This window comes from Ixodes scapularis, unplaced genomic scaffold, assembly GCF_016920785.2.
Source record: "Ixodes scapularis isolate PalLabHiFi unplaced genomic scaffold, ASM1692078v2 PGA_scaffold8__174_contigs__length_109621045, whole genome shotgun sequence".
Classification (NCBI taxonomy): domain Eukaryota; kingdom Metazoa; phylum Arthropoda; class Arachnida; order Ixodida; family Ixodidae; genus Ixodes; species Ixodes scapularis.
The window spans coordinates 29962418-29987697 of NW_024609883.1; the positions used below are offsets into that span (position 1 = coordinate 29962418).

The 25280-nt window shown below is 48.4% G+C and overlaps 1 protein-coding gene across 1 annotated transcript; it reads left to right on the plus strand.

Annotated features, from left to right (window-relative positions):
* The first annotated feature begins 5929 nt into the window (after positions 1 to 5929).
* Positions 5930 to 23964, plus strand: LOC120842241. Its single transcript, XM_040213269.3, is given in 4 exon segments — positions 5930 to 5989; positions 21693 to 23776; positions 23778 to 23800; positions 23803 to 23964. Coding segments are annotated over 3 exon segments (2226 nt in total). The 5' UTR covers positions 5930 to 5989; positions 21693 to 21701; the 3' UTR covers positions 23931 to 23964.
* The last annotated feature ends 1316 nt before the right edge of the window (positions 23965 to 25280 follow it).

A 25280-nucleotide genomic window follows, 5' to 3' on the forward strand; every position in this document is an offset into this window, starting at 1 on the left:
GTATTAAAATAAATAAGCCGTACACTTCCCACATCGAACCAGGGCCTCCTAGACGCCAAGCGCAGAGGCCAAGCCTGGTCACATACTCTTCGAATGCAGCAGCTCGCATCTCATCCGTGATGAGAGCAAATGGTACCTGGGACTTCACAACCCCCCCCCCCCCCCCCCCCCCAAAAGAAAACGTTTCATATCGTGAGGTCTGGCGATCGGGGCGGCCACGGCATGTTCGGCGATCCCCGCCCCATCCTGCGTCTTGGGAAGATATTGTCCAGCTGTGTGCCTTACCCGTCGACCAGAGGGTGGCGCACCATCCTGCATAAAAATGCACACGTCCCACTGCATGCGCAGGGCTTCCAACTCGGGAAGGAACTCATCCATCATCTTCAGGAAGGTGCTTCCAGTTTTGTCATCCTGTAGCCTTCTTGCTAAACTTTTTTTCTTCTTTTTTTTTTATGTTACGTCTGGAACTAGCTGAACAATGTTCATTGTTCAGCTGGTTCCACCCAACTGCTCAACTCATCCCCGTAGTAAGATTTTTGTTTATATTGCAGCACTAATTTCTTTCCTGTTTTCCTGTAACAAATATAGGGATGCCATTGTCATCCTGCCATGACCTGATGCACATGCTTGAATGTGTTTTTCTTTGATTTGAGGCTCGGTTTTTATCTACACACCTGGAGTGCTAGAGCTGCAATGTCACAGTGGGAACTTTAGCAGAAAATTTGAAGTGACGTTGGTGACGCTTTAACTATCGATGTGTTCATTTCTACCCGACATGTTGAAATTCAAGTGTCCAATATGCTGAGATTGAGATTGTGAGTGCCAACTGGCTGAAACATATTTCATACTTTATTTCGCAGTTCAGAAGGTAGGGGCATAAATACTGTTTGTAGTACATACTGTACACTTTTTCAGTGTCGGCCAACGTTACTAAAACATTTAGTTGGGAAACTCGCCGTCGAAACCTGGGCCGCTGGCGTCCACCGAGACCGAGCTAAATGCGACAACAGCACCACTCTTTATCGTTTGTCTGTACTGTAATCACCTCGAGCTTTTTGAAAGCCTGTTTTTGCGTAAAAACAAACGGAAAAAACTCTTTTTGTATTAAATTTAGTGGAGTTTAGTACCAAATGATGGGCGCGTGATGTTTTTTTCATCTTTAGTTTGCAAGGCTTTGCGGAACAATTAATATTGTTTTCATAAAACCATGCCTCAGCGGGCCTTTCAGGTAGCGCGTCCCGACCTAGGTGCATTTTAACTTCGGTAGTTGGATGCGGCGCGTCCGCCGGGGAGACAGGGGTTCACCCCTGTCAAAGCCAAAAATAGAAGTCACGTGCAGTTTCTCGAGTGGCCGCTGCGGGAGAAATGGTGGCGTTGTGTTCGTCATTAGCTCGATACTCGGAGACAGATTGGGGTCATATTTTTAGGGCTGTCTCTATGGGAGTTTCCCAACTGAGTGTTAGTGACGTTGGTGTCAGCATAGAGTTATTATAATGTACGCTAGAGGTTCAAGTGGCGCTAGTGTGCTAGCGCCACTTGAGACAGCAGACAGCAACCTGTCGAAAATTGACTTCCGGTAGTGCATTTTTATGGGAAAAAGTGAGTGCATTTTCTCTCTGCGCTCGATCATGAGCAAATATCCCGAATAATTCATACGTACTAGGTAGCATGGAACATTTCTCAGTCAGGCCGACGAAATAAATGGTCAGTTACGGTGTTTTTCTTTGTAATTCATCGCATTAAAAACGGTGCTAAAACATCTTCGTACATGTACAGGGTGTCACAAAAGAAAATTTACACGGTCTTTTTTACCGCAAAAATAAACTAGGCATCGCCGAACGCTCATTCTCCGCCCAAAGGTAGAGCTAGAGGTCACGACCAGATGCCAAAGTTTCAGCCCGATCCGATAACTTAATCAAAAGTTATAAATGATTTTCTGAAAATTTCAATGGGAAAATGGCGGCCGACGGAGTTTTCAAACACATGGGGCTCTATGGCACCAGAAACCGAAAACGGGCGAAACTGGGCTCCATTTTCCCATTGAAATTTTCAGAAAGTTATCGGATCGGGCTGAAACTTTGGCATCTGGTTGTGACCTCTAGCTCTACCTTAGGGCGGAGAACGAGCGTTCGGCGATGCCTAGTTTATTCTTGCGGTAAAAAAGACCGTGTAAATTTTCATTTGTGACACCCTGTATTTATGTGCACTGTCGGACACTGTTAGCGCGAACACGACGTCGGCGCTTTTCAGCGTGGGGGATATACGTGCCAAACGAACGAAGAACATCTGGAAATTAAGAAAGACGGCAAGAACTGCGCAGTAACACCGGATCAGTAACTAGACGTGCATATACACGTTTGCAAGTCCGGCTTCAGGGCGCTGCCATCTTGCCTGTCTGGGGTGCGCTTGGACCAGTCATAATCCGATTACGAAGCCTTGCTAAGGCGTCGTAATCGGATTATGGCCGCTCCCGAGAGCGCACCCCACTGAGGAAGATGGCGGCGCCCTGAGACCGGACTTGCAAACGTGTATACACGTTTGCAAGTCCGGCTTCAGGGCGCTGCCATCTTGCTTGGCTGGGGTGCGCTTGGACGAGTCATAATCCGATTACGAAGCCTTGCTAAGGCGTCGCAATCGGATTATGGCCGCGCCCAAGAGCGCACCCCACTGAGGAAGATGGCGGCGCTCTGAGACCGGACTGGCAAACGTGTATACGATCAAAATTAATTGAAGGCCACGTAATCTATTCCTATTTTAAATAAGTAAGTACCGTTTTATTCTTTCTGCTCTGAGCGAAGCTGCTTGATCTACATTCAAAATTTCACTCGCACGCTCGAAATCTTTGAGAATGCATGTGCCCGATAAAAGCTGCCCGGCAGAGAAAACAATACGAAGAGACAACGTTTATAGCCCACGGACTTTATTCTCTACGTTTTGAATGTTTTTATCCACTCATGCACGACGGGGTCATTTTTATATAGTGACAGGACTGGCATATTATCAATATAGAAACGTCACCGAAAGGCTGGCGAGCCTTGAACACACTCTACATTGCTTTCGATTGTAATTTTGCTTCGAATCGTCGCTTGTTTTTACACACCTGCTGCGGAACACACGTTTGGGACTGGTCCATATCACAAGAGCGAATGACATTTTAGCGAACGGCGACATTTGAGCGAATGGTCGTTTTAGCGAATAACGGGGGCTCGCGTTAACCCATCCGTCGCGCTGCGCTTTACGCCGCTTCGCGGCGACAGTCTGCGGCAACTCATTACAAAAATATGAACTCACTTGGCACACCCGAAAACGCCGCTTCGCGGCGTCCTACTATTCGCTAAAGTGTCGTTCGATGAAACGTGGGCGTTCGCTAAAACGTCATTCAATCAAGTGAGTGCCTCCCACTACGGTATTGATTTTGGCGTACGCCATAACCACTACCGTAGTCGAAGCGGAGGGGTAGTGAGATCGGCGTCCTACATCCGGCGTTCGGCAGTAATTATTTCCCCACTTGGCACAGCAGGTGGTATGGTGATGACAAAAATTCATGCTTGACCATATTACAAAAAAACAATGAGTTTCCACAAAAAAAGAAAAGCGCAATTGCCGCGCGCGCACGAATGCGGCACGAACAAGGACGTTGGGGACGTTGGGCACGAATCTCGCGCCACGGCCACCACGGCGTACTCCCAGAAGGAGCAGAGTAGCGTAGCTCTGCTTGCAGCTCTGGAGTAGCGCAATCTAGAACGCCGCCTCTCGGCGACTAGCGGCGAACGCCCGGAGGTTCCAACTGCGGTCAGAAATGCATGGAGAACGTGAGACAATCGCTGTTTCTTCAGTATTGTGGGGGTGTACGGAGTGGCAATTGTTTTTGACATAATAATGGAACATTTTAGAATAATTTGCGCTAAGTTTTGTGCCCCGCAAGGACCTGACTTTTTTTTTAAAAATTGCTTGAGCGGCATCATGCAGCAGACGACACGGCGACGTCACACCATTCACGTGACCCGCTCCGGCCAACCTGAAAAGCCCATCTCCGCTGCGAGCAAAAATCGTCTGCTTCAAACGCCATTGCCTTGGAAATTGCCTTCTCAAAATTTGCACACGCATCCGATATTATTAATAGCGAGTTCGTTTCACACGCACTGGCACCGTCTGAGTTCTCTCCCAGAATGCATCGCACTCACAGAGTGTTGCACGGAGAACTGAACTCAAACGAGCTCTCCAAATGCACCGAGTGCAGAAGACTGATGCTGCCGCCATCTATGTTGTAGAAAAGGTACCGACTTCAAACCGAAACTAGCGCCTTTCTGTTCGGAGTGATGCGTGAGAATGCGAGAATGCAGTCGCTACCAACGTTTATCTACAAACGTTGGTCGCTGCAACCTGTAGTTTAAAGTTGCGATGACTTCAAGCAGCTAGTCTGCCGTAGAGATAATTACAGACGGCGTAAATTTCCGCAACCAGCTGTCTACAAAGCAGCTGGCTGCGATCTTTCAATTCTTATAACCGTTTACAGTGAAAATGCTGTCCGAGCAGAAGCTTGATTCGTTTGAGCATGGTATTATACGTGAACCACAGAAAGGGTACGGCTTAAAACTAGCCTGTTGGAATATCCAGCAAAACTGGGACTTTCGATTTGGATCGTCATTATAGGTGGATTAGATATTAGCCTTGGTGAGGGCGTCGAGAACGAGAGCTTTCTCGAACAAAATACGACGGGGCAAGTTAGCTGACGTAGGTAAATGTTAAACATGATGATGTTGCCCAATCCTCGGGTAAAGTCTCCATCTTTAGCTTTCTCTGATGCTTATTGGGCAGTCGGAGGTTTCCGCTGGGGGAGTTTTGTCGAAAAATGTTAAATTTTTCACCCGCACACGTATGGTGATAGATATCTCGGGGGCCGCTGTTGCGTTTGTTCTGAGAATTTCTTTACACACTGGTATATTTCAGCGTTTGTACGGCAACAGAGCGATTTAAAACCTGCAAATAAATCACGGGTTGTCAATTGCTTCTTTCCTGAAATAGCAGACGCTCACAATTAAAGCCCGCGTTTGATTTCGTTGCCCGCGGGACGCGATTTCTATCAGAAAATCTGCTTTTTTTCTCGTTCGGTTCTGCGACACATCGTAGCAGACGAACCCTCGTCGTCTGCTCCCGCTCCTCGCCGGCCCCACCGGAGCGAGGCATGACGGGATTGCATTTTGGCGCACTCCCGATTTTCTCGGTGCAGCGAGTGCATGCACGCGTGGGGTGTCAGCGCCACAGTGGTCAGCGCTGAAACGAACTCGGAGAGTGCAACCACTCGTGGAGTGCCGGCCGAAACGAACCCGTTCCACGCTGCGAGTGGGCACGCGTGGGCACGAGTGCCGTGAAACGAACTCGCTATAAAACTTTGATAAAGTGTTTAGTGCTTTACTAACTTCACGACAGACTAGTTTTGAAAAGTGTGAACTCGCCGTTCATTTTTTAATCAGCCGTGTTGTATCGATCTCCATGTATTCTCCCATAGGGCGGGCCGCCTCCCCTGAGTACCACGTGACTCGCGCCGAGCCGCTCTGTCGGCCATGTTGTCGGAAAAACACGGGGTTCAAAGGATTGCGCTACTCTGCCCCGTAGAAACAGCTCGCGGGATCGCGTCTGTCGCGCATTGGGAGAGAGAGAAAGCGCGCTCAGACCACTGAATAGAGATCAGTGGAAAGAGTGAAAAAGAAAGTTACGATAACAAGCTTAAATGCTAGTCATACCTTCAAACTAACTGCATTGTTATTTAACATTATAAATTATATGAATCATTTTTATTTAAAACAAAATAACGTCTGCCACACCCGCTGGGAGCGCGGCAATCGGAAAAAGTTGGTCAGACCGGACTACGTCATAATTATACGCGGCCGGACGGAAGTTGCCGAGAGCTTCATCCCCCGTGAGGCACTGCAAGCGGGCGCATTACACTATTTTGTTTACCTGTCACTGGCCGTGGGAGGCAGTTGTGGTGCGTATTTATGGTTTTATTTATGTCGAAAACCCCTTTATTAAATACCTGACCGCCGCGAGACACTGCTATTAAACGCGTCGCTGCTACGCGTTTTGGTCACGCCAACGTAGCCTACAGCAGAGCGTTTGGACTGCGAATTGCTTGGGCGTACCTAGGGAGGCCCTTTCGACAGCCTGCGTGCGTGCTCGTTCGTGGGCTTGTTCACGCATCAATTTGAAGGTGTTGATTCGTGCGTTTTTGGTCGTTTTGCTATCGGATGTTGCAGAAGAGCAAACGCCGAAGCTGTAGGCACGGTTGCGTGCCGGACTGTCGCCACCCTGGAAGCTTAGCAGAGCTCCGCAGGTTTGCGTCGAAACCGTGGAAAAATACGACGCCGTCGGAGATGGGAAATGAGTAAATGCATGGTAAATGCCATGAAGCGTGTAAAATAAGCTTTCCTTTAAATTCGACGCTTTTTTTTTTTTTTTTTTTTTTTTGAGAATTAGATTAGTTTTTTGACACTCTCATTGCTCTCTGCTCCGCGGATACAACCTGATCGAACGACGTTTTGTGGACGTTTGATCGTAGTTACCGAAAATCGAAGTCAGCGTTCTCTCCGCTTCGCCGATTGCAGAACGGACTGTCGTTTGCGCCTTTAGCATGATCGCGTAGCTGCCCAAGGTGATTGCTCTATTTCGACTCGTGTCTATGCGATCTTAACTGCATCCCTGCTGCGAGAAAAGTCTGCCCAAGAAACAAAGTACTTACCCCTCGAGAAAAGGTTATCCATGCGGCATTTATTTCTGTTCTATGTAAAAGTGAACAGCATATTCAATCGACGAGAACCAGCATCAGCTTCCGCCGAGCAACTACGTACGACACCGTCCAAACTACAGCCAGCTTGCACGAAAAACACATTCCTAGGACACAATAATCGTCCTCAACACGGCGACGAAAGGACTGGAGACAGGCTGATCACCAAAATGAATGCGGGAAGAGTGTTGGAAGAGTTCACTTGGAAAAAAAGGTGGGTAAGGATGAGAGGGAGGGGGAGGGGCGTTTTTAGTTCCGCTTTTGCAGTGCGCTTTTGTAGAGGAAGGAAGCTCGATTTGGGGGGGGGGGGGGGGGGGGGGGGGGAGGGGGAGGGGGGAGGGGGGGGAAGGGAAGGAAGGAACGAAGGGAAGGGAAGTCTTCGCTTTTGTTATCTTGAGGCGCGCGCAAAACAACGTAAAAAAATACTAACCTTTGTTTATTTGTTTTTACTTATATTTGGCCGTAATATTATGACGTTCAATTTTGTTCTGCTAGCTCCCGTTTCGGGTTGTCTCTACCTATCGAGGAAGGCACCTACTAAAACTCCCTAATGCTAGAATGACACTACCGCACACGGATGCACATTTATATATTTAACGTTTGATAGGTTCTCAAAACAGTGGGTAGTGTAACGCACGACAACAGAACTCTCGGGAGTTGGTAATAACGTAATCTCGCAAGGGTATGCCGGCGGCGCTGCCGATTTTAGCCGTCCCAGTATTGCCTCATTTGGCCACGATGGCGCTCTCTGGAACCCTGCCCAGAGCCTATACGGCATGGCGTTTCATGTTTGGTGCGCAACAGTGTCAAAGCCACTGGTGCAAGCGAGCGCGTTGCTTCACATAGCGCATCATTTGTGCGGGAATAAGTTCAAATGAACCGCAAGGTCAAGCCACATGCCCATGCCAACAGCTTTGACAGCGCTGTACACAAAGTATGAAACGGAGTTTTAAGTACCTTCGTTAAGCAGTGTTTGTTGTGTATTTTTCTTTTGTTTATATATTCTTACACGTGGGTACCTCCAGTGAAGTGTGTTGGCGGCCAAAGGGCCCCACAGGAGGCACTCACTTGATCGAATGGCGTTTTAGCGAACGCCCACGTTCATTCGTCCACGCAAAGCATCTTAGGATACCATTGGCAACAGTTTTGGTTTAGATTTTCTAGCCTCACTTCGCGACTTCCCGTTACAATTAAACGCTTGCATTTTCGAATACTTTCCTTAGATCTATAATACTGTTGCTGAGCCTGTTACCTACCAATACGGATAGGATGCTGGCTTGGCTCCCTCTTGACATACTCTTGCTTCCTATTGCTAAGATTAGGCAGGTCCTTACAGCCGTTGGAGGTCCGTCTTGTAACGGGGGCTCTCACGAAGATGGATGGTTGCAATGCAAGTGAGCACTGACTTCATTTTCATGCAGTGCTGCGATTTATTTCTTTGTCAACGGGCCAATCGAAACCGAAACTGCGCCTCTCCTCTGATGGCCAGAGAAGTACCACAATGCAGTGCACGCAGTGTTACGTGCAGGCCTTTTTGGAAGTAGTCTATTCTGGATCTAGCCATTTGCCTCTTTGGTCCCTTCCACCACCTCTGCTGGAGTGCACTGTTGTCCTCCCCCTGCTTACGCGTCTCTTCCGCCACCAGACCTCCAGTCGCCGTTTTGTTACTTTTGGCGCCGAGCGAGAGCTCACCTGTCGTTTCTCTTTCTTGTTTCTGCTTCAGGAACCAATCTATTCAGTGGTGGTCTATTTACATATTATTTACAGGAGAAGACTGCCGAGATCGGAGGTGAGCTGCGAGCCCTGCGAACATGTCGCTAGCTCAATCAAGAACAGTGCGTGAGGCGTGGCCTGTGCTGAGGCCGCGCGTCTTGCCTATTGCAAAATGAAGACGACGAAGTCCCACCGTAACACTTCCCCCTTCTCGATAAAACTAATCAGTGTCTCGAAAACGCACTGGTTTGTTTGTAACGCGCTTGGGGCGTGTTCTGGGTAGATGAACCGGAACAGACGAGGAGGATGGTCCAGGAGAACTTTCTGATGTCGGTTCAGTATTCGGCATAACAGAGCCCTGTCCCTTGATGATCGGTGTAGGCTCTGGAAGTGAAAACGCACCAGATGTGTTCGCTGTTGAGAATTCCGTCTCTGAAGATGCCTGGCCTGAGGCACATACACCTTTTTGTTCATCGGGATCCGAGTCGAAAAGTGGATAACTTGAAATTCGAGACGATGTTGAACTGCATTGTTCCGAATGTTGGGCTAACCGACTTCGCATGTCGTCGATGTGTCTTCTTTGTATTCTTCCATCTGAAGTCGTTACTTCAAATGATCGGGAACCAACCTGACGGAGCACCTTAGCTTCTATCTATTTCGGTTGTCCCGCGAATCCCTTAATAAAGACGGCTTGTGAATTGCTGAACTTAGCGTCTTTGTAGCCTTCTTCACCTTCCTTACCCCGCGGATGAATATAATCCAATGGGCAAAGCAATTGTCCGAACATCAACTCTGCTGGTGTTTTCCCAGTTGTTGAGCTTGGTGTTGTATGTTGCTTATACAAGAACCGTGCCAATCGGCAGTTCAGACTTCCTTCTGAAAGTTTGCGGAGCGACTCCTTTGTTTCCCGAACCATTCGTTCGGCTTGGCCGTTGGTTGCCGGGTGATAGGGGGCGCTTGTGATGTGCCGGATGTTATGGGCTTGCAGGAATTGATTGGTGTCCTTGGCTAAGAATGGCGTGCCATTGTCGCTGCAGACGACTTTCGGGATGCCAAGTGTGGCGAACATGGATCGGAGGGCGTCAATGACGGTGGCAGCAGTTGCTGACGCGCAGATGTGGACTTGCAACCATTTGGAATACGCGTCAACAACTATCAGAAGCATTTTTTCTTCAAAAGGACCGGCGAAGTCCATGTGAAGTAGACTCCATGGCTCCTGAGGGCGTTCCCAAGTTGGACTTGGTGCTGGAACAGGAGCACGTACTTGTTGCTGACACTTTCAGCAGAGTTGGACGCACCTGTCGATTTCTTTGTCGAGGTCAGGCCACCAAAGATGACTTCGTGCACAGCGTTTCACGGCTCTTACTCCTGGATGGTTTGCATGCAGGAGTTTCATGGCTGCTGGCTGTGCCTCCTTCGGAATAACCACACGTGATCCCCATAAGACGCATCCCTTGTGGGTCGATAGCTTGGTAAATTGCCTCATATAGCTTGCGAACTGTTTTCCGGTCAAGCATTTGGAGGCTCCGGACTGGACGGCTTGGTAGACCTTCGCCAGGAGGGGGTCGATCCTTTGCCCTAAGACGGGCTATGTCCTTTGCTGAGAGAGATGGTGTTTCGAGCGCCTCAATCATGAGGATGTCTGCTGGACCGTGTGGTTCGTCCACGTTGCTGGGCAGTGGAAGACGGCTCAGGGCATCCGCATTTTGATGGAGTGCACCGGGTCGGTAAACCAGGTTATAGTCCTAGTTTTGGAGATGCAGGCACCAGCGTGGCATCCTCGGGGACAGTACCAGTGGCATCTGCCTGTCTGAGTTGAGGATGCCTAGCAGGGGCTTGTGGTCAGTGTATATTGTGACGGACCTTCCAGCAATATACTGATGAAAGTGTTTAACTCCGAACACTATGGCCAACCCTTCTCTGTCAAGCTGGGCATAGTTCCTTTCACTCTTACCGAGCGTTCTAGACCCGTAAGCAATGGGAGCTTCGCGGCCTTGGTTGTCTAGCTGGGCAGGTACGGCTCCTACACCGTAGGGAGAGGCATCGCATAACAAGAAGAGCGGCTTATCAGTATTGTAGTGAGCCAGGACCTCTGCTGACGAGAGCAGGTCCTTCAGCGCTTGGTAGTCCTTCTTATGTCGGGACTCTCATTTCCATGGCACATTTTTGTCGAGCAAGCGATGCAAGCTTTCGGCCACAGTTGCTCGATGTCTGAGGAACCGATTGTGGAAGGCAATCATTCCAAGAAATGATTGCAGTTCCGACTTGTCTTTTGGCTCTGGCGCTTCTACAATCGCCTTGACTTTTTCTTGTGTCGGCCGGATGCCTGCAGCATCAACTCGGTATCCGAGGAATTCAACCTCCGACATGTCGAAATGGCACTTTTCTTTCTTGACCTTGAGGTTAGCTTGACTCAAACGTTGTAGAACTGCTTCGAGTCGCTCTAAGTGCTGGTCCTTGGTGGAGCCAGTGATGAGGATGTCGTCAAGGTATGTGGCGACGCCCGGTAGCCCAGCAAGACATACGTCCATAAAGTTTTGAAAGATAGCCGGGGCTACAGATACGCCGAAGGGTAAACGCTTGACGCGGTACAGTCCCTTGATCGTATTGCTGCACAATACCTCAGACGTAGCTTCATCGAGTCGAAGCTGCTGGTAGGCTTGCGCCAAGTCAATCTTTGAAAAGTGCTTTCCTCCACTGATTGTGGTAAGGAGCTCTGGTACAGTCGGCAGTGGGTAGGTCCCAGGCTTGACAGATGCGTTGACTGTGCTACGATAATCACCGGAAAGTCTTAGCGATCCATCCTTCTTCCTCACTACCACTACTGGAGTTGCCCACTGAGAAGATAGGACAGGTTCTATTATTCCTTGTTCTTCCAAGCGATCCAGCTCCTTCAGCACAGAATCCCGGATAGCGAATGGGACTGGGCGGCACTTCAGGAACTTGGGTGGTGCGTCCGGCTGCATTGGAATAGATATGGGTGACCCTTTGTGACCGTTCTGTAGTTCGGTGAAAACATCTTGGTATCTATCCAAGACGTTCCGCAGTGAGGTGGAGGTCACGGCGTTCACTCCAGAAAGGGAAATTCCCAACGGTGCAAACCAGTCCCTGCCGAGGAGACTTCCTCCTTGTCCTTTTACAACACGTAGAGTAAGTTGGACTGGCTACGTTCTTGCGGCGGTTGTTTTCAGGACGTTTACCGGAATTTTTCCGAGAACTGGCAGCCTTTGCCCTGACCAGGTGTACAGTTGCTTCTCTTCAGACTGAAGTTTCGCTGTTCCTTTAGACCATAGTCTGCGAAAGGTTACTTCACTGATGAGCGTGATTGCAGCTCCCAAGTCAACTTCCATTTGCAAAGTTTTACCGTCGATGGTGAGGGTAATCTGAAAGTGGGGTCGACTTGGTGATTCCTCATACGTTTTGTAGAGGGTGTAAAGTTCTGCATCATGTTCAGCACTCGACTCACTCACTTGATGAGTCTTCTTGCTTTCTCCTCGTCTTTTCTTTGAGATACAAGCCTTCTCAAGATGTCCAATCTTTTTACAGTAATTGCAGGTGCTGTTGCGATAGCGGCAGTCCTCCGGTCGATGATTATCGTTGTTGCACCTGCAGCAGCGATTTTGGGCCCGGTTTTTTGGCTTTGCCGTTGATCCAGAATCGCGTTGTTTGGAGGAGTTTTGATGGATCTTGTCGACATCGTCTCTCATTTTCGACTGATGAGTTGTCGTTGATTTCATTGCCTTAGCCAAATTAAACGCTTTCTGGAAAGTAACGGCTCTTTCAGAGAGTAATCGCTGCTGGAGGTGAACGTCTCGAAGGCCACATATGAAGCGGTCGCGTAGCATAACTTCCAGTGGAAGAACTGTAGATGTTACTATCTGGTTCACCGACGCTTGCTGCATTGTGCTCCCGGCGCCACTTGCCGATTGTTGGGTAATGGAGCCGCTCGGCGCTTGTGCGGTTGTCGTGGCAGATGCCACGGTCGTGACCGTTGTTGTGCCGAAGTTGCAATCTTTTGCAAGAGCTCGCAGAGCATCGACGTATTCGGGAATGGTTTCGTGAGGCTCCTGATCACGCTTGTGAAATCGCCATCTCCCGAGTAGTTCCGATGGACCAGACTCGAAATGGCGTGATAGACGTTGCATAACGTCGTCGTAGGAGACCCCAGATGGCACTTGTGGGTGAAGTAAATCCCGAACCTTGCCGTAGGTTTTCTCCCCACAGAGGCTGAAGAGTAGCGCTCGCTTCTTTGCCGGGTCTGTCACGTCGTTGGCCTCGAAATAAAATTCGAGCCGTTCCTTCCAGGACGTCCAACTCGTACGGGGAGTGTAGTCTGGAATTCGACCTTGCGCCATCCTCGCTGAACCATTCAGGTTTATCCTCGTCGCCAGTATTCAGTGGTGGTCTATTTACATATTATTTACAGGAGAAGACTGCCGAGATCGGAGGTGAGCTACGAGCCCTGCGAACATGTCGCTAGCTCAATCAGGAACAGTGCGTGAGGCCGCGCGTCTTGCCTATTGCAAAATGAAGACGACGAAGTCCCATCGTAACACAATCACAACTGGTAACGCTGTTATCACGGTTTTCTGAAGGATGCACTGGCGTTGCAGAACTAAGTCTTTTGTCGTCTCCCCGTTCCGACCAGAGTGTGCACATGCCTTGTCTGGTTCCTTTCATAAAGCTGGCTCTCCAGACTCGGGTTCCCAAGGTCACTCTGTGTCGTAGTCTGATGAAGGGCGTGCGCCCAAAACGTTGCTCGTTTCCTTTCCTCTTTCACGTTTCTTCTCTCACGCTTTTAGTTTCTTTCTTCCACCTTTACGTGCCAGTAGCAGCCCACCCTTCGATCCTCTGTAAGGAGTCCACAGTGTGCCCAATAAGGGGGATCGGTGGCCGAGTGGGCTGAAGCGCACACCCAGCTCGACGCGCGTGGAGCGAAAGCTCGCGCTGCAGAACCCAGGGATCCTGGGTTCGAGCCCCACCCCTGCCCGTTTCGATCTGGATGAACATCGTACCGGCTTGCGGTCGTGTATCACTACTGCGTGGTGCACGTTAAAGACCCCAGGCTAGCGGTTGTACTGCACTGGCTAAATTGCTCATCTACAGCGTGTGACTCGTCGCAACTTTAATGGCAGACCAACTACACGCTGTATAAATATCCCCACAACCCCAATTATTATTAGTGTGCCCAATTGTCTTACCACGGCTCATTTTCTGTGGTCTCCTTCTCTGCCTAGTACACCTCCAGGGAAGGTTTTGTTCATGCTTTTGCCCTCCACCTCCTCATCTCCACCGCTCAAGTACCCTTGAGCAGCGCTATCAGGCTTACCCGGTTCTTGCCTGGCACCTCCAGCGAGTTTGAGTCAAAACCATAGCATTCTTATAGTCTTCACAACCGGCTTATTCACCTGGTACTTTTTTTCTGGTACACAAGGTATCGCAGACGGCGATGGGCTCAGTTTCTCTCCGGAAGTATGTAGGTGCATCTTTGCTATAGCGCTTTGGCTTAGGCTTTTCTGGCTTCAAACAATGAAAAGAAGCCTTTCGAAGGTTCGAAAGAACCAAAATGGCAATTGCCATGGCAACAGAGACCGATCAGCCAATCGCCTTGCGAAGTTTTGGTCGTCTATATGCTAGTATCTTCGTGTCCAGCTAGCAGGCAGAGTTGGCATGATGTTGCTTTCCCAGGATCCAGTAACTTTAGGCCAAAGTGCTTACTCTGCTACATTTTTTTTTTAAAACGAAGTGTCTAGCGTTACGTCCGACGTAACCCAAGTTGCGTCCAAATCTTCGCCTTCCCTAGGTTCACGGGGGAGAGAGAGGAGGGCGGGGGGAGGGCTAGGTATTCGCAACTCCAACGCCCTATAGGTGGCGGGTCGGTAGTTCCAAGATGGCGGAAGAGACGGGGATAGATTCTCCGGGATATCCCATGCGCCTGCTAGCTGACGCTGTTCAGCGCGCTAAAAATGATTTATTTGTCTACAAATGCAAAGCGGTTAGAGAGGGATCATATTACAGGTGACGGAGATGCTGATGCACGTTAAGAAAACGAGCATGCTGTTATTTAAAAGTTGCAGAAGCCTCAAAGTGCGAAGCTTTGTGGTGAGCGAGCGCGTTTTAGGCACCGGCCACGTTACTGTTTGTGGCAGAATATTTTCGAAGGGGATGAAGATATGCTTGCGCTTTGCCTGGCCATTAGTGCTCTAAAAAGAGAGTTGCGAACGGTGACCGTCAAGCTTCGGAAGAGCAGCAATACACAGTATTGATGTCTTCGCGTCACAGCCTCTCAAATCGCTGCTTGCCGTCTCAGTTTTAGTGTATTGCAACACGTAATCAAACTGCTCTATGGTTATTGATATAAAGTTTATTACCGCAGTCTACCATGCGGTGTAGCATTACAACCGCCAGCTCGCGCTGCGCCTTTGAAGCACAATTTTCAGTGCGCGCCAGAAGCGTCGCCGTGCTCATCACTCTAAAAAAGAAAAAAAAGAAAGAAAAAAAAGAAATCTTGTAGTCCTTACACCCTTTGTCACATATACGACACTCCAAAACTTCAGTTCGCCGTGCAGCCCACTGACGTCAAACTGAGGGCCCGAACTTTTACGAAAGGCTTGATGACGGCGCTATATAAGATATTAAACAGCTAAAGTACGTATCAAAGAGTACCGAAAAACAAAACAAAAAAACACCACGGTTTTGCAGTAGGGCCAAGAAAACCCCGATTACTTTCTTCTTTTTTTTTTTTTTTACAGTCATTTACACCTACTTAAGCTATTTTAATAAGTTGCACAGCTCGGCTATCAAGCCGCTCGTGAAAGTTGGTAGCGCCAGTTGAACGTCAGTGCGCTGTACGCCCAACTGAAGTTTAGTGGTGTCGTACGCTATGCAAAAACTGTCTATTAACATAATCGGCATGTTTAGGGGTTTTATTTATTGCTCTGTCAAAAAAATATTTTAATATACCGTACATTTTTTGTACCGTGTTATTTGCAACATTGCGGTCCCCCTGGCCAAAACTGCGGGTTCTAAGCTCTCGTCACAAACGGCTGGCTAACACAGGCGCGCTTAAAATGCTTCGAACATTTCTTTTTCTGCTTTGTAATTACCCGAAAGCAAGTACGGGTATTCTGTCTTTTAAAAGTGCTTGGAATAAATGGTCATGTTCCTTGGAACGGCCTTAAACGCAAACCCATTCCCGATTTGTATTGCTCGACATACCGTTGCGCGACGAGTTTTCTCCTAGCTATGGCAAAGAATAGACTTTTCGTAGACCGTACTATAGAGTTCTTCATTATTAGCGGGAGCGTTTTCCGTCACGTTAAGCACAGATTGAGCTGGCGGCCATGCACAAGACCAGAAATCCGCGGCATATGCGATACACGAAAAGTCCCTAATGAAATTAGATCTCCCGGTCCTTTGTGCAAGGCTGTTGCAAGGCGGAGCACAAGAATTCCTTTTTTAAAGCGCTCACTTTTTACGTTAAAACGGCTTCACGCATCAAAGCCGACCGTCCCTGCCACCGTTTCCGCGCCGCCGCCGCCGCTGCCGTCCCCGCTCCTCTGGTTCTCCGTTCGTCCGCGGGAGGGCGAGCGGCGCGCTGGAGTTGCGAATACGCGTTTCAGTGCTCCGTCCGGACGTAACGCTAGCCACAGTGTTCTTTAAAAGGCGAGGAATTCGCAGCAATATTACACCAAAAGTTAATTTTGCCCCATTTATACTGAATCTAAAAGATCAGACTCCGCCATGCTGCCGGATCGTTACTGCAGGATTCTCACTAAATTTTTTAATGTTGCATTGTATAATCTTCTGATAAAATTTTGGTTGTCGCATTGAATAATCTACCGTTCCATTTAAGCTTTGTACCAAACATCGACAGCACTCTGAAGTTTCCCGATATTTCTCATTGGCTGCATGGCCTATGTTCGGGCGGGTTAGTGAGCTCCGTTGAGTGTGCTTCTTTGCCGCGCACTGGTACACTGCAGTGAAGCGAAACCCGCAGAATTGACATTTAATTGACATTTAGATTTTGCGGATCTGCTTCGCCGCAGCGCACGCCTGCTATAGAAAAAAATAACTCCCCCAGAGCGGGTTAATGCACACACTTGTGATTGGTAGTTAAGCAATTAAGAAAAAAGGCAATTATTTGATGTGTACTGCAATATACAGAGGCAGCTCTAGTGTTGTTGAAAGATGTGCTTTAAGGGTTCTGCTTTTATTCGGCGTGCTTTAGGAGCTTTGCTTTTAGTAGAATTGTTGTAGGAGACGTGTGAGAGGCGCTTGCATGCTGCCTCTCGTATGTGAAAGTCGGGATGCACTTTTTGCGGTTCTAGTGCTGCTGCGGTCCTCCGTGCACTCCGCTGAGCGTGTCACGCTTGCCATTTCCGCTTCTCAGATGGAAGGCGGATCATCTGCATACGCATTCACATTGGGCAATTTAGTAGTCGAAAAATTCTAAAAACAGCTACTTGCTAGTAGCGCTGCGTATGCTGTTTTGTGACACGCTTACACAACTCTGATGAGTTGGATTGGGAAGGAGTGGCGATCGCTCGCTTCTGCATGTGGCCGAGAGCGGTTCCGACATCCAAGCTTTATGCCTCATTATCTCCGTCATCCATGGCATCAGGTCAGCTGAGAGCTGTGCCACAACTGCACTCTGCGCTGCAGAGCGATTCCGAGCTACTCTTGCCGTCCTACCCTCGCTCGCACACTCTTGTCCACGAGTGTCTGCGTGGTGAACATCTGCAACGCCTCTCTCTTATAACCCGTATTTCTGCTGCCCCATCATGATCAGGACTTGTCAACCATTGAGGCTTTTTTTCTTCTGCTGTAAATCTAGTGATGTTCTAGAAATCATCGCTAGATTAAATCTAGTGATGTTCTCAATTCAGGTCGATTTGATGTAGAGAGTCGCGTGACTGGCCACGTGACGTGACGCATTACTTGACAGCATATTTTGGCACCGTGACATTACGTGACCACGTGACGTATGATTAATCATGATGCCAATACAAAGGTGCCATGAAAACCCACAATTTCTCATACATTGCAGTTCGGTATATGACAATTTGATCACTGCATAGAAATGCAGATGCCAATTTTAATTTCTAAAATATTCATTTTGTAATACAAAAAAAAATTACCGTGAACTGTTTTGAACCGGTTACCGTTGTATTTTTTCCGGTTCAGCTCCGGTTCAGTTCCAAGATGGCGGCGAAGATTTTGGTTCGGTTCAGCTCAGCTTCGGTTAAAAATAACAGTTCGGTTCCGGTTTTCGGTTCGGTTCCGGTTCGACACTCTGCACATATAGCCTAGGGTGCTGCTACCCCATCATGATCAGGGCTTGTCAAGCGTCACATTGAGGCTTTTTTCCTTCTGCTGTACCATTTCTTGAGGTAGAAATAAACTATTATTATTAATACTATTATTATTGTTATTATAATATTAAAATGCTCTCTCCACTCTGTAGGCTGTGTTGTGAGACCCTTTGCATGCGTGACTGTCAGAGCTCCCTTTCTAGTCCACAATAACACAACGTTTGGACGGAATCAGTGCATATGTTAACACGATCTACTAAAGCGTGTTTCAGGAATTCCGTTTTGCATCGTGGCTTACCAGGCTGCGCACAATCAATTTGATGACCTCGCCTCAGAACGGAGTGTAAAATGTAAATGGTTTACTACAACTCGCTACTGAACACTCAAAATATGTTTTAAATTTATGCACCGTTCCTTTAAATGTTTGCACCTGTTGAGAACTGGCAGTAATCATAACCTCGCCGCTCGTAATTCGATTTCAAGTCTGCTACATTTTCAGTTGTAAGATCAAATTGATGTAGGACCGACTGTGGGAAACTACAAGTTCGTTGAAAAATCCCAAAGCACGTCTTTCCATCAGTTGCTCTCTGTTTAAGTTAAGGATATTTTCGATTCCTGCATGTTCAGAGGCTTCAGGAGACCATGGGAACTGACAGAAGGCTACAGTGATTGCTACTAACTGGAAGCAGACGGAAATTCCAAGGTGTATCAAACGTTCTGAGCAACCTTGGTCACTTAGCACAGGCCTTTTCCATTGTCTTTCAGGACTTCATCAACATGACCAGTTTCGAAGAAGGTGGGTCCTTCCTAGAGCTCATGGCGGAGCTCTCACTACTCGAACGACTGAAATCCCATGGCGTAGAACGCCTGATGAGCAAGATTCAGACCATGCTCTGCAACAGTGAAGTGACCACAGATGCTCCTTGTACGGCAAGTGCTGACTCTGTCTGCTGGCTTGTGGACTCGTTGGATCGCTGGAACGCTATCTTGTACCGGTGCGGGTTTGGACTTCGCGAAGAGAAGCCTGGAAGCTTGACCTGCATAACCCTTGATGTGCACAAGGAGGGAGAACATTTAGTCCATGATGAAGGCATTCTGGAGGCAATGTGTTTTTTCTACCAGCTTTTCAGACTTCATCACTGCGTCTGTAGGCTGACGATCGGAAATGTGGACTCCTTTAGGAGCTTGTGGTATTGGTTTCCAGTGTTGCAACTGTCGCTAACAGTCTCAAGGGAGCTGCATTCACTCGAGGTAGTCTCGCTTCCGGACGAACGGGGGAGGTGCCGTGTCCTTGAGGCAGCTGCTGAGATTGCCACTCTTCAGGAATTGAAGTGTACCACGAAGTTTACGAGCAAATCGAGCCTCTGCAGGATGTTACAGCCTTCTGGTCCTCGTCTAACCGAACTCGTTTTGATCTTCGGAGAAGCTGAACTGTCAGCGGGAGGCTTTTTCGGTTTTCTGGGGTCGTGCTCTTCACTAAAGATTCTTCGACTCGATGGCAATGAAATACGCGATATTGGGCCTTTGTTCAGTCTCATGGCCAGCAACAGAACTATTGCTCAATTATCGCTCAAACTCCTTAATGGCGATATGAACTACATTGAGGAGGGGATCGCATCTGTCCTTCGCAGGAACGTTGTTCTCAAACAACTTGAACTGTCGTTGTACGACTCAAGTGCAAGTCTTATTGCGGAGTCTCTCGAAGTGAACACTGCGTTAGATTCAATTTCTTTGGAGGGGTTTTGCATCACAGACATGTCGCCTTTTGCACGGATGCTCAGAATCAACAGAACACTCCGCAAGCTGAATTTAGCCCATGTCCGTTCTGACGAGGACATTCCTGCGTTGGTCGAAGCTATTAGGTCGAATGAAACACTGGTGGAGTTATGTCTTTGGGGTAGTAGTACCTTAGACCGAAGTCTTGTAGAAGCTCTTAGGTACAACTCGACACTTGAGTTTCTTCATCTTAGGCAGATTAGTGCCTCGAGTGACCAAGGGCGCCTGATGCAAGCTGCGCTCGAACCATGGGCCCTTGAACGGTTGACTGCAGTCTGGGACGGTGGATGCTGCTTTGATCTGGCCCATGCGTTGCAATCAGGAGCAGCTATGTCTTCACTCAACCTTCTCTATGAGAACAACCACAACTCTCCGACGTTCCATGGACTTGCTGAAGTTTTTGAGGCACTTGCTTTAAACCAGACCGTAAAGTTCTTGTCGTTAAGGATGGGTGCGTCGAACCTTCTTCCTAGAAGTGTCACTCATAAGCTGTGTCTCGCTCTTGCTAGTAATAATGCACTCGAGAGTCTGTCGCTCTGGATTAAAGACCGCAAAGATGTGGCTACCCTGCAGCTCATTTGCGAGGGCTTATCTCAAAATTCGCATGTGCGCACTCTGCGAATTACCGTAAGCGGGTCTGACCCCGCGGCTCTACAACACATGGCAACGCTTTTGGGGAAGAATAAGTCCATAACATCCCTAGTCTTTCAAGTTCAAGTTGAATTAGTCCTAGATTTCAACCTTTCGAAGTCGCTATCAAAGGATTGGAGTGCTGAATGTAGGGTCCTCGCAGAGGCAATTTCAAGAAGCGACTACTTACTCGAAGCTGACGTCAAAGTGAAAGATTACGATTGCTCCGTCAACTACACTCCTGATCTGACGCTTACGGTTTTGCGCAATCTCTCGAGTGTCAGCAGGGCTGTTCGGTTTGCGTTGACACCGTCTACAGACAAGCAGGCGGCAGCGACGTTTCAGAAGTACCACCGCAGTCCTGTACTCTTCCACAAGCTGAAAGAGGCGAAAATAATGTCGGACAAGGAAGCAGCCAGTTTGGTTCGGTCAGCGGCGAACTTCATCGCTCGCCACTTCTTCATTGTGACCGCAGTCGTCAAGCGGACACTGCAGTGCGAACGGGCCAAGACAGCTGCGTTACAATTGACGGACCTCAACGAGGCATGCCTCCTCAAAGTAGTATCATACCTTAGAGTTTGCGATGTTCAAAGTTGAAGGAAGCGCTCAGCTCATGACTGTGGAGAGGGATGGATAGTAGCAATAGTAATAAATGCCTTTTAGGCATTAAAAACCAAATTAATAGTTCTCACTATTGTTTGTTGTTTCCCGTGGGCTATACAGCGATTCTCATTCTTGCGCAGTAGCGGACGGCCATTCATTTTGACGACTGATATAGAACGCAGAAAACGCAGTAGAAGTCCAAGGTTGTGAAGCTACTTCCTCACTAGCTGGTGCATTGTACTGATAACTTCCCATTGGGCCAATGAACTTGCTCGTACTGAGGGACAACGGGGAATGGTAACATGAGTACCGCGAGAGCGAGAAGTGTCGTGCATCGCATACTTTTCCATTCTATGCTGGCTGCTCGGAGGAAGCTTCATTCCACCGTTATTTCTTGAAGACACTTTATGTATTAATTTTTGTACTAAACAACAAAGTAGTCATGCCTCATCGGGCTACATGAACAAAAATCAAGTTTTCCAGCTGTTAAGAAGTGGATGAGGAGGAAAGCCTGGCCATGAGAAGAGGAAACATTGCTGTACACTACACTGTATCCAGCGTCGCGAGTGAGCTTGGTACGCTGGGCCATGCTGGGCCACCAGACTCTTGAACTTTGCACATCAAGCCATTTAGTGGTTGAGCGAAAAATGTGACTTGTCGGTCAACCGTTCATAGTCGCGGCATCCTGTCGACAATGTAACCAAAATGCTACTAGCTGCTTTCTCGGCTTGTAGCCGTGATATTGAGATGTTTGGGTTTTCGTCTGGATTTCTTGTGACGATCGGTATTCTGCGCGTCGAAACTAGAAAACGTTTTCTATTTTTCTCTGGATGGAGCAGTCCTTTATGCCATGCCCTCCTTGTTCTTTCCAGGGCATTGCAATGGGGAGCGTGGAACACGATGAGCCTTTCCATGATTTCATTGCCTGCATTCGATCACATCAAGACTATATGAAGCCCTGTAATGTCGAGTATCATATCAACAACGTCAAGACTGAACTTCATGAGAACGGAGCAGACATAGACGCTTCTTGCTCAGCGAACCCAGGCTGCTCCGCCTGTTGGCTCCTGGATTCGTTGGATCCGTGGAACGCCATCTTATTCCAGGGTGGAATTGGACTCTATGAAGACAAGCTAGGCAGCTTGGCGTGCATAACCTTTCAGCTGTCTTACTCAGAAGTTTACGGCGATGAAGGTCTCATGCTGGAGTCTGCGTGTGTGTTCTACCGGCTTTTCAGCTCGCATCGCTGCCTCCAGAGGTTGGTCCTCAGCGACGTGTATCCTCTTCTGAAAGAGATCTATTGGCCCGCTTTGCTGAAGCTGTCGCTGGAGGTGGCGAAGGGACTGCATTCGATTGACGTGGTTTCCAGTCTTGACAGAGAAGGACGATGTTGTGTACTGGACACCGCTCCGAACGTTAGTACCCTACGAGAGGTGGCATGTACGATCAAGCCCAGGATCCCAGATTACCTCCACGAGACCCTTCGGGTTAATGGCTGCCATCTCACCAGTTTGAAGCTAGGATGTGCTGCTGTGACGGCAGAAAGTCTTTTTACTAGCTTGAAGTTCTGTTCTTGCTTGAGATTGCTGGAGCTTAGTTCCTTGGAGATGGACGTCGCAGTGTTCATCGACTTTATGGCCAACAACAGGACCTTAACTCATCTAATTCTGTCCGAGGTCTCGTCCGGTACTGGAAATGTAGAAGCTGGGGTGGCATCTGTTCTTGAAAAAAACACTCCTCTTGATGTTTTGGAGCTGTCGATGCGTGGTGGTGATGCCACCCACATTGCCGATTCTCTCTGCACAAATTCAACGCTGAAAATTCTTTCTCTGGAGAACTTTGGCAACCTTGCCATTGAACGATTCTCCAGAGTGCTCATGGTTAATGAAACCTTAATCGAGCTCTGTTTATCGGCATATTTCTCTTATGTGGACGCTTGTTCATTGGTGGAAGGCATTTTGTCGAATAGAACGTTAAAGCATCTGCACATTTCTACCAAGCACGCCGAGTCAATTCTGCGACTTGTGGAGGCGCTCAGGCTGAACACGACACTTTGTTCGCTTCATGTCGACGATATTTCCACGCACGAAGAGGAACAGCGGCTTGTCGAAGTGGCAGCCCTTCAACCTTGGGCCTTGGAACGTTTAGTCACGACCTGGTATGGCCACTGCTGCCGCGATCTTGCACGCACTATAAGCATCGGCGCAAATCCGACTGCTCTCGAGGTTTTATATCCGATGTACCAAAATCTCTACAGATATGACGGACTTGTGGAGCTCCTCACATTCTTATGTCCTAATGAGTCTCTCACCTCCTTCTCTCTGACGGGCTATTATCCCTTCGGGGAACTTGTTTCCCGTCATCTGGGGAGACTTTTTGCTTGCAGCAAGACGCTCGAGGTTGTTCAGATTTCCACACTCTGCTTGGAAGATTACGATGACGAGTCCCATCTGCAGTTGCTCTGCGAAGGCCTTGTTCGGAACTCGTCCATCCAAAGCTTGCAACTTGTCTTCATCGAAAGTAAACCGAACATCCTCAAGCACCTGGCTGTGGTCGTGGAGAAAAATAATCATCTAAGTTGTCTTGAATTGGACATTGAGGTTCTGGTAGACAGAGATGATGACGAGTTGATGTTCGTTGTGGCTGAGTGGATGCAGGCGTGCACTCTTTTCTCCAACGCGATTAAAACAAACAGGTACTTACTTAAGGCTAATCTGAGGGTCTTCGCGAGTTACAGCATCATCGAGTTTGCATCCGACTACCGTCTCACAGTTCAACGCAACCTGTGTGCTCTGAATCGAGCCGCGCGCTTCGTGCTGGCGCCGGCCGCGAACAAGCGGGCGGCAGAAGTGTTCCAAGATTACGAGCGGAGTCCAGGACTGTTTCGTGCCCTGAAGGAGACTGAGAATACCAGTGACTTGGACGTTGTTCGTATGGTTCGGTCGGCCTCCACCTTCATTGCCTGCCACTTCTTCGTCGTGGCTGGCGTCGTCAAGGAGAGAATGCACTGCGAAGCTGACGGCAAGACCGGGTTGCAGCTGGGGGACTTGGACGAAGTGTGCATGCTCAAGATTGTGTCTTACCTCAAAGTTTGCGACATTGTGAGTTGATGTGCCTTCTTTTTTTTTTTTTTTTTTTTTTTACGGAATTGACAGTTTGAGGTGAATTTTCCAAGGCTGTGTTTCATTTTAGTGTTAAGGATGATTCTTGTGAGACTGTGTGCAATAAAATAGATATATTATTTTCGCTCATGAACATGTTTTTGAAGTTATATCGTCTTTCGAAAGTGTCAGATTGCGTGATTAGAGTACCCATATGAACGATTAGAAATTACAATTTTATGACGCCGAATTGGTCGATAAGGATATAAACCCCCTTTCCACGCGATTCATTGTTCCAGTGATAATTGTTGCAGCTTTCCATGCGTTTCAGATTCTTTTGCAAAACATTTGACTTAGTAAGGTACCTGTTATTAACTGACTCTGCAACTGAGAGCGAGACCAAAACGAGGGCATTCACTGTCTAGGAAATGTCTGTGCACGTTAGCCAGCTGCCTGCAAACATGGCCACTTGTTTCCGCTTTTGAGAAGCACTTAGGGCACCGGAGTACGATTGCTGACAACCTATGAGCTCTTAGCACCTCCCCGCGTCTGGAGAGGCTGTGGTGAGGATAAGATGCTAGGTCGCGGCCGTGATAGGGAGTGTTAGAATAGCGCACGCTAAAGCCTTGCGTACATAAAAAATGGCGTCGTCACCACTGCGCATGTGCAGAACGCTAACCACGTTTTGCGCTTTGCGTGAAATATTTTTTTTGGAAATTGCGTGCATATGCGAAGAGTCTGCGCTCCTCCAAAGAGTATTCGTGATTAGAAGTTGGCTAAAGCCAAGACGAGCACGTTTAAAAAATGGCGGCTCCCAGGACCAAGGCTGCGGCCGCTTTGGCGGCGTCGTGAGTGGGACGTCGACGGCATCCTCGCAACTGTGATTTTCAATACGGGAAGACATTGCACTCGGTTTAGAAAACCCAGTAAGGTGGGCAACGATCACCAGCAACTTGATGCTTCCGACGCGCCTGAGTTCGTCACCGATCTGGAATCGATGTCATCAACAGCGACCAACCCAACGTCATCTACAGTGTCGACACCGGGCATAAAAATTGAGACGTTTTCAACTCCCTGTAACGCCGAATTCGAGCGCAGCCCTTGAGGAGGAAGAGGGTAGGGTATGCCCCTGCTCGTCATCTCTGTCTTCTCCTCCCCTCCTTTCCTCCTCCTCCTCTCGAGGTATTTCGATTTTGCGATATACCTTGCTAAACAACCTGAGAAATATATATATATATACAGGGTGTTTTTTTTTTTTATTCTTACACATTTGTTAAAAAAATACCGTTAAAGCTACACTAATGCGGTTTGTGCAAGTGGGTTATACGGCCAGGCGGACATTATGTGGGTGGCTAATCT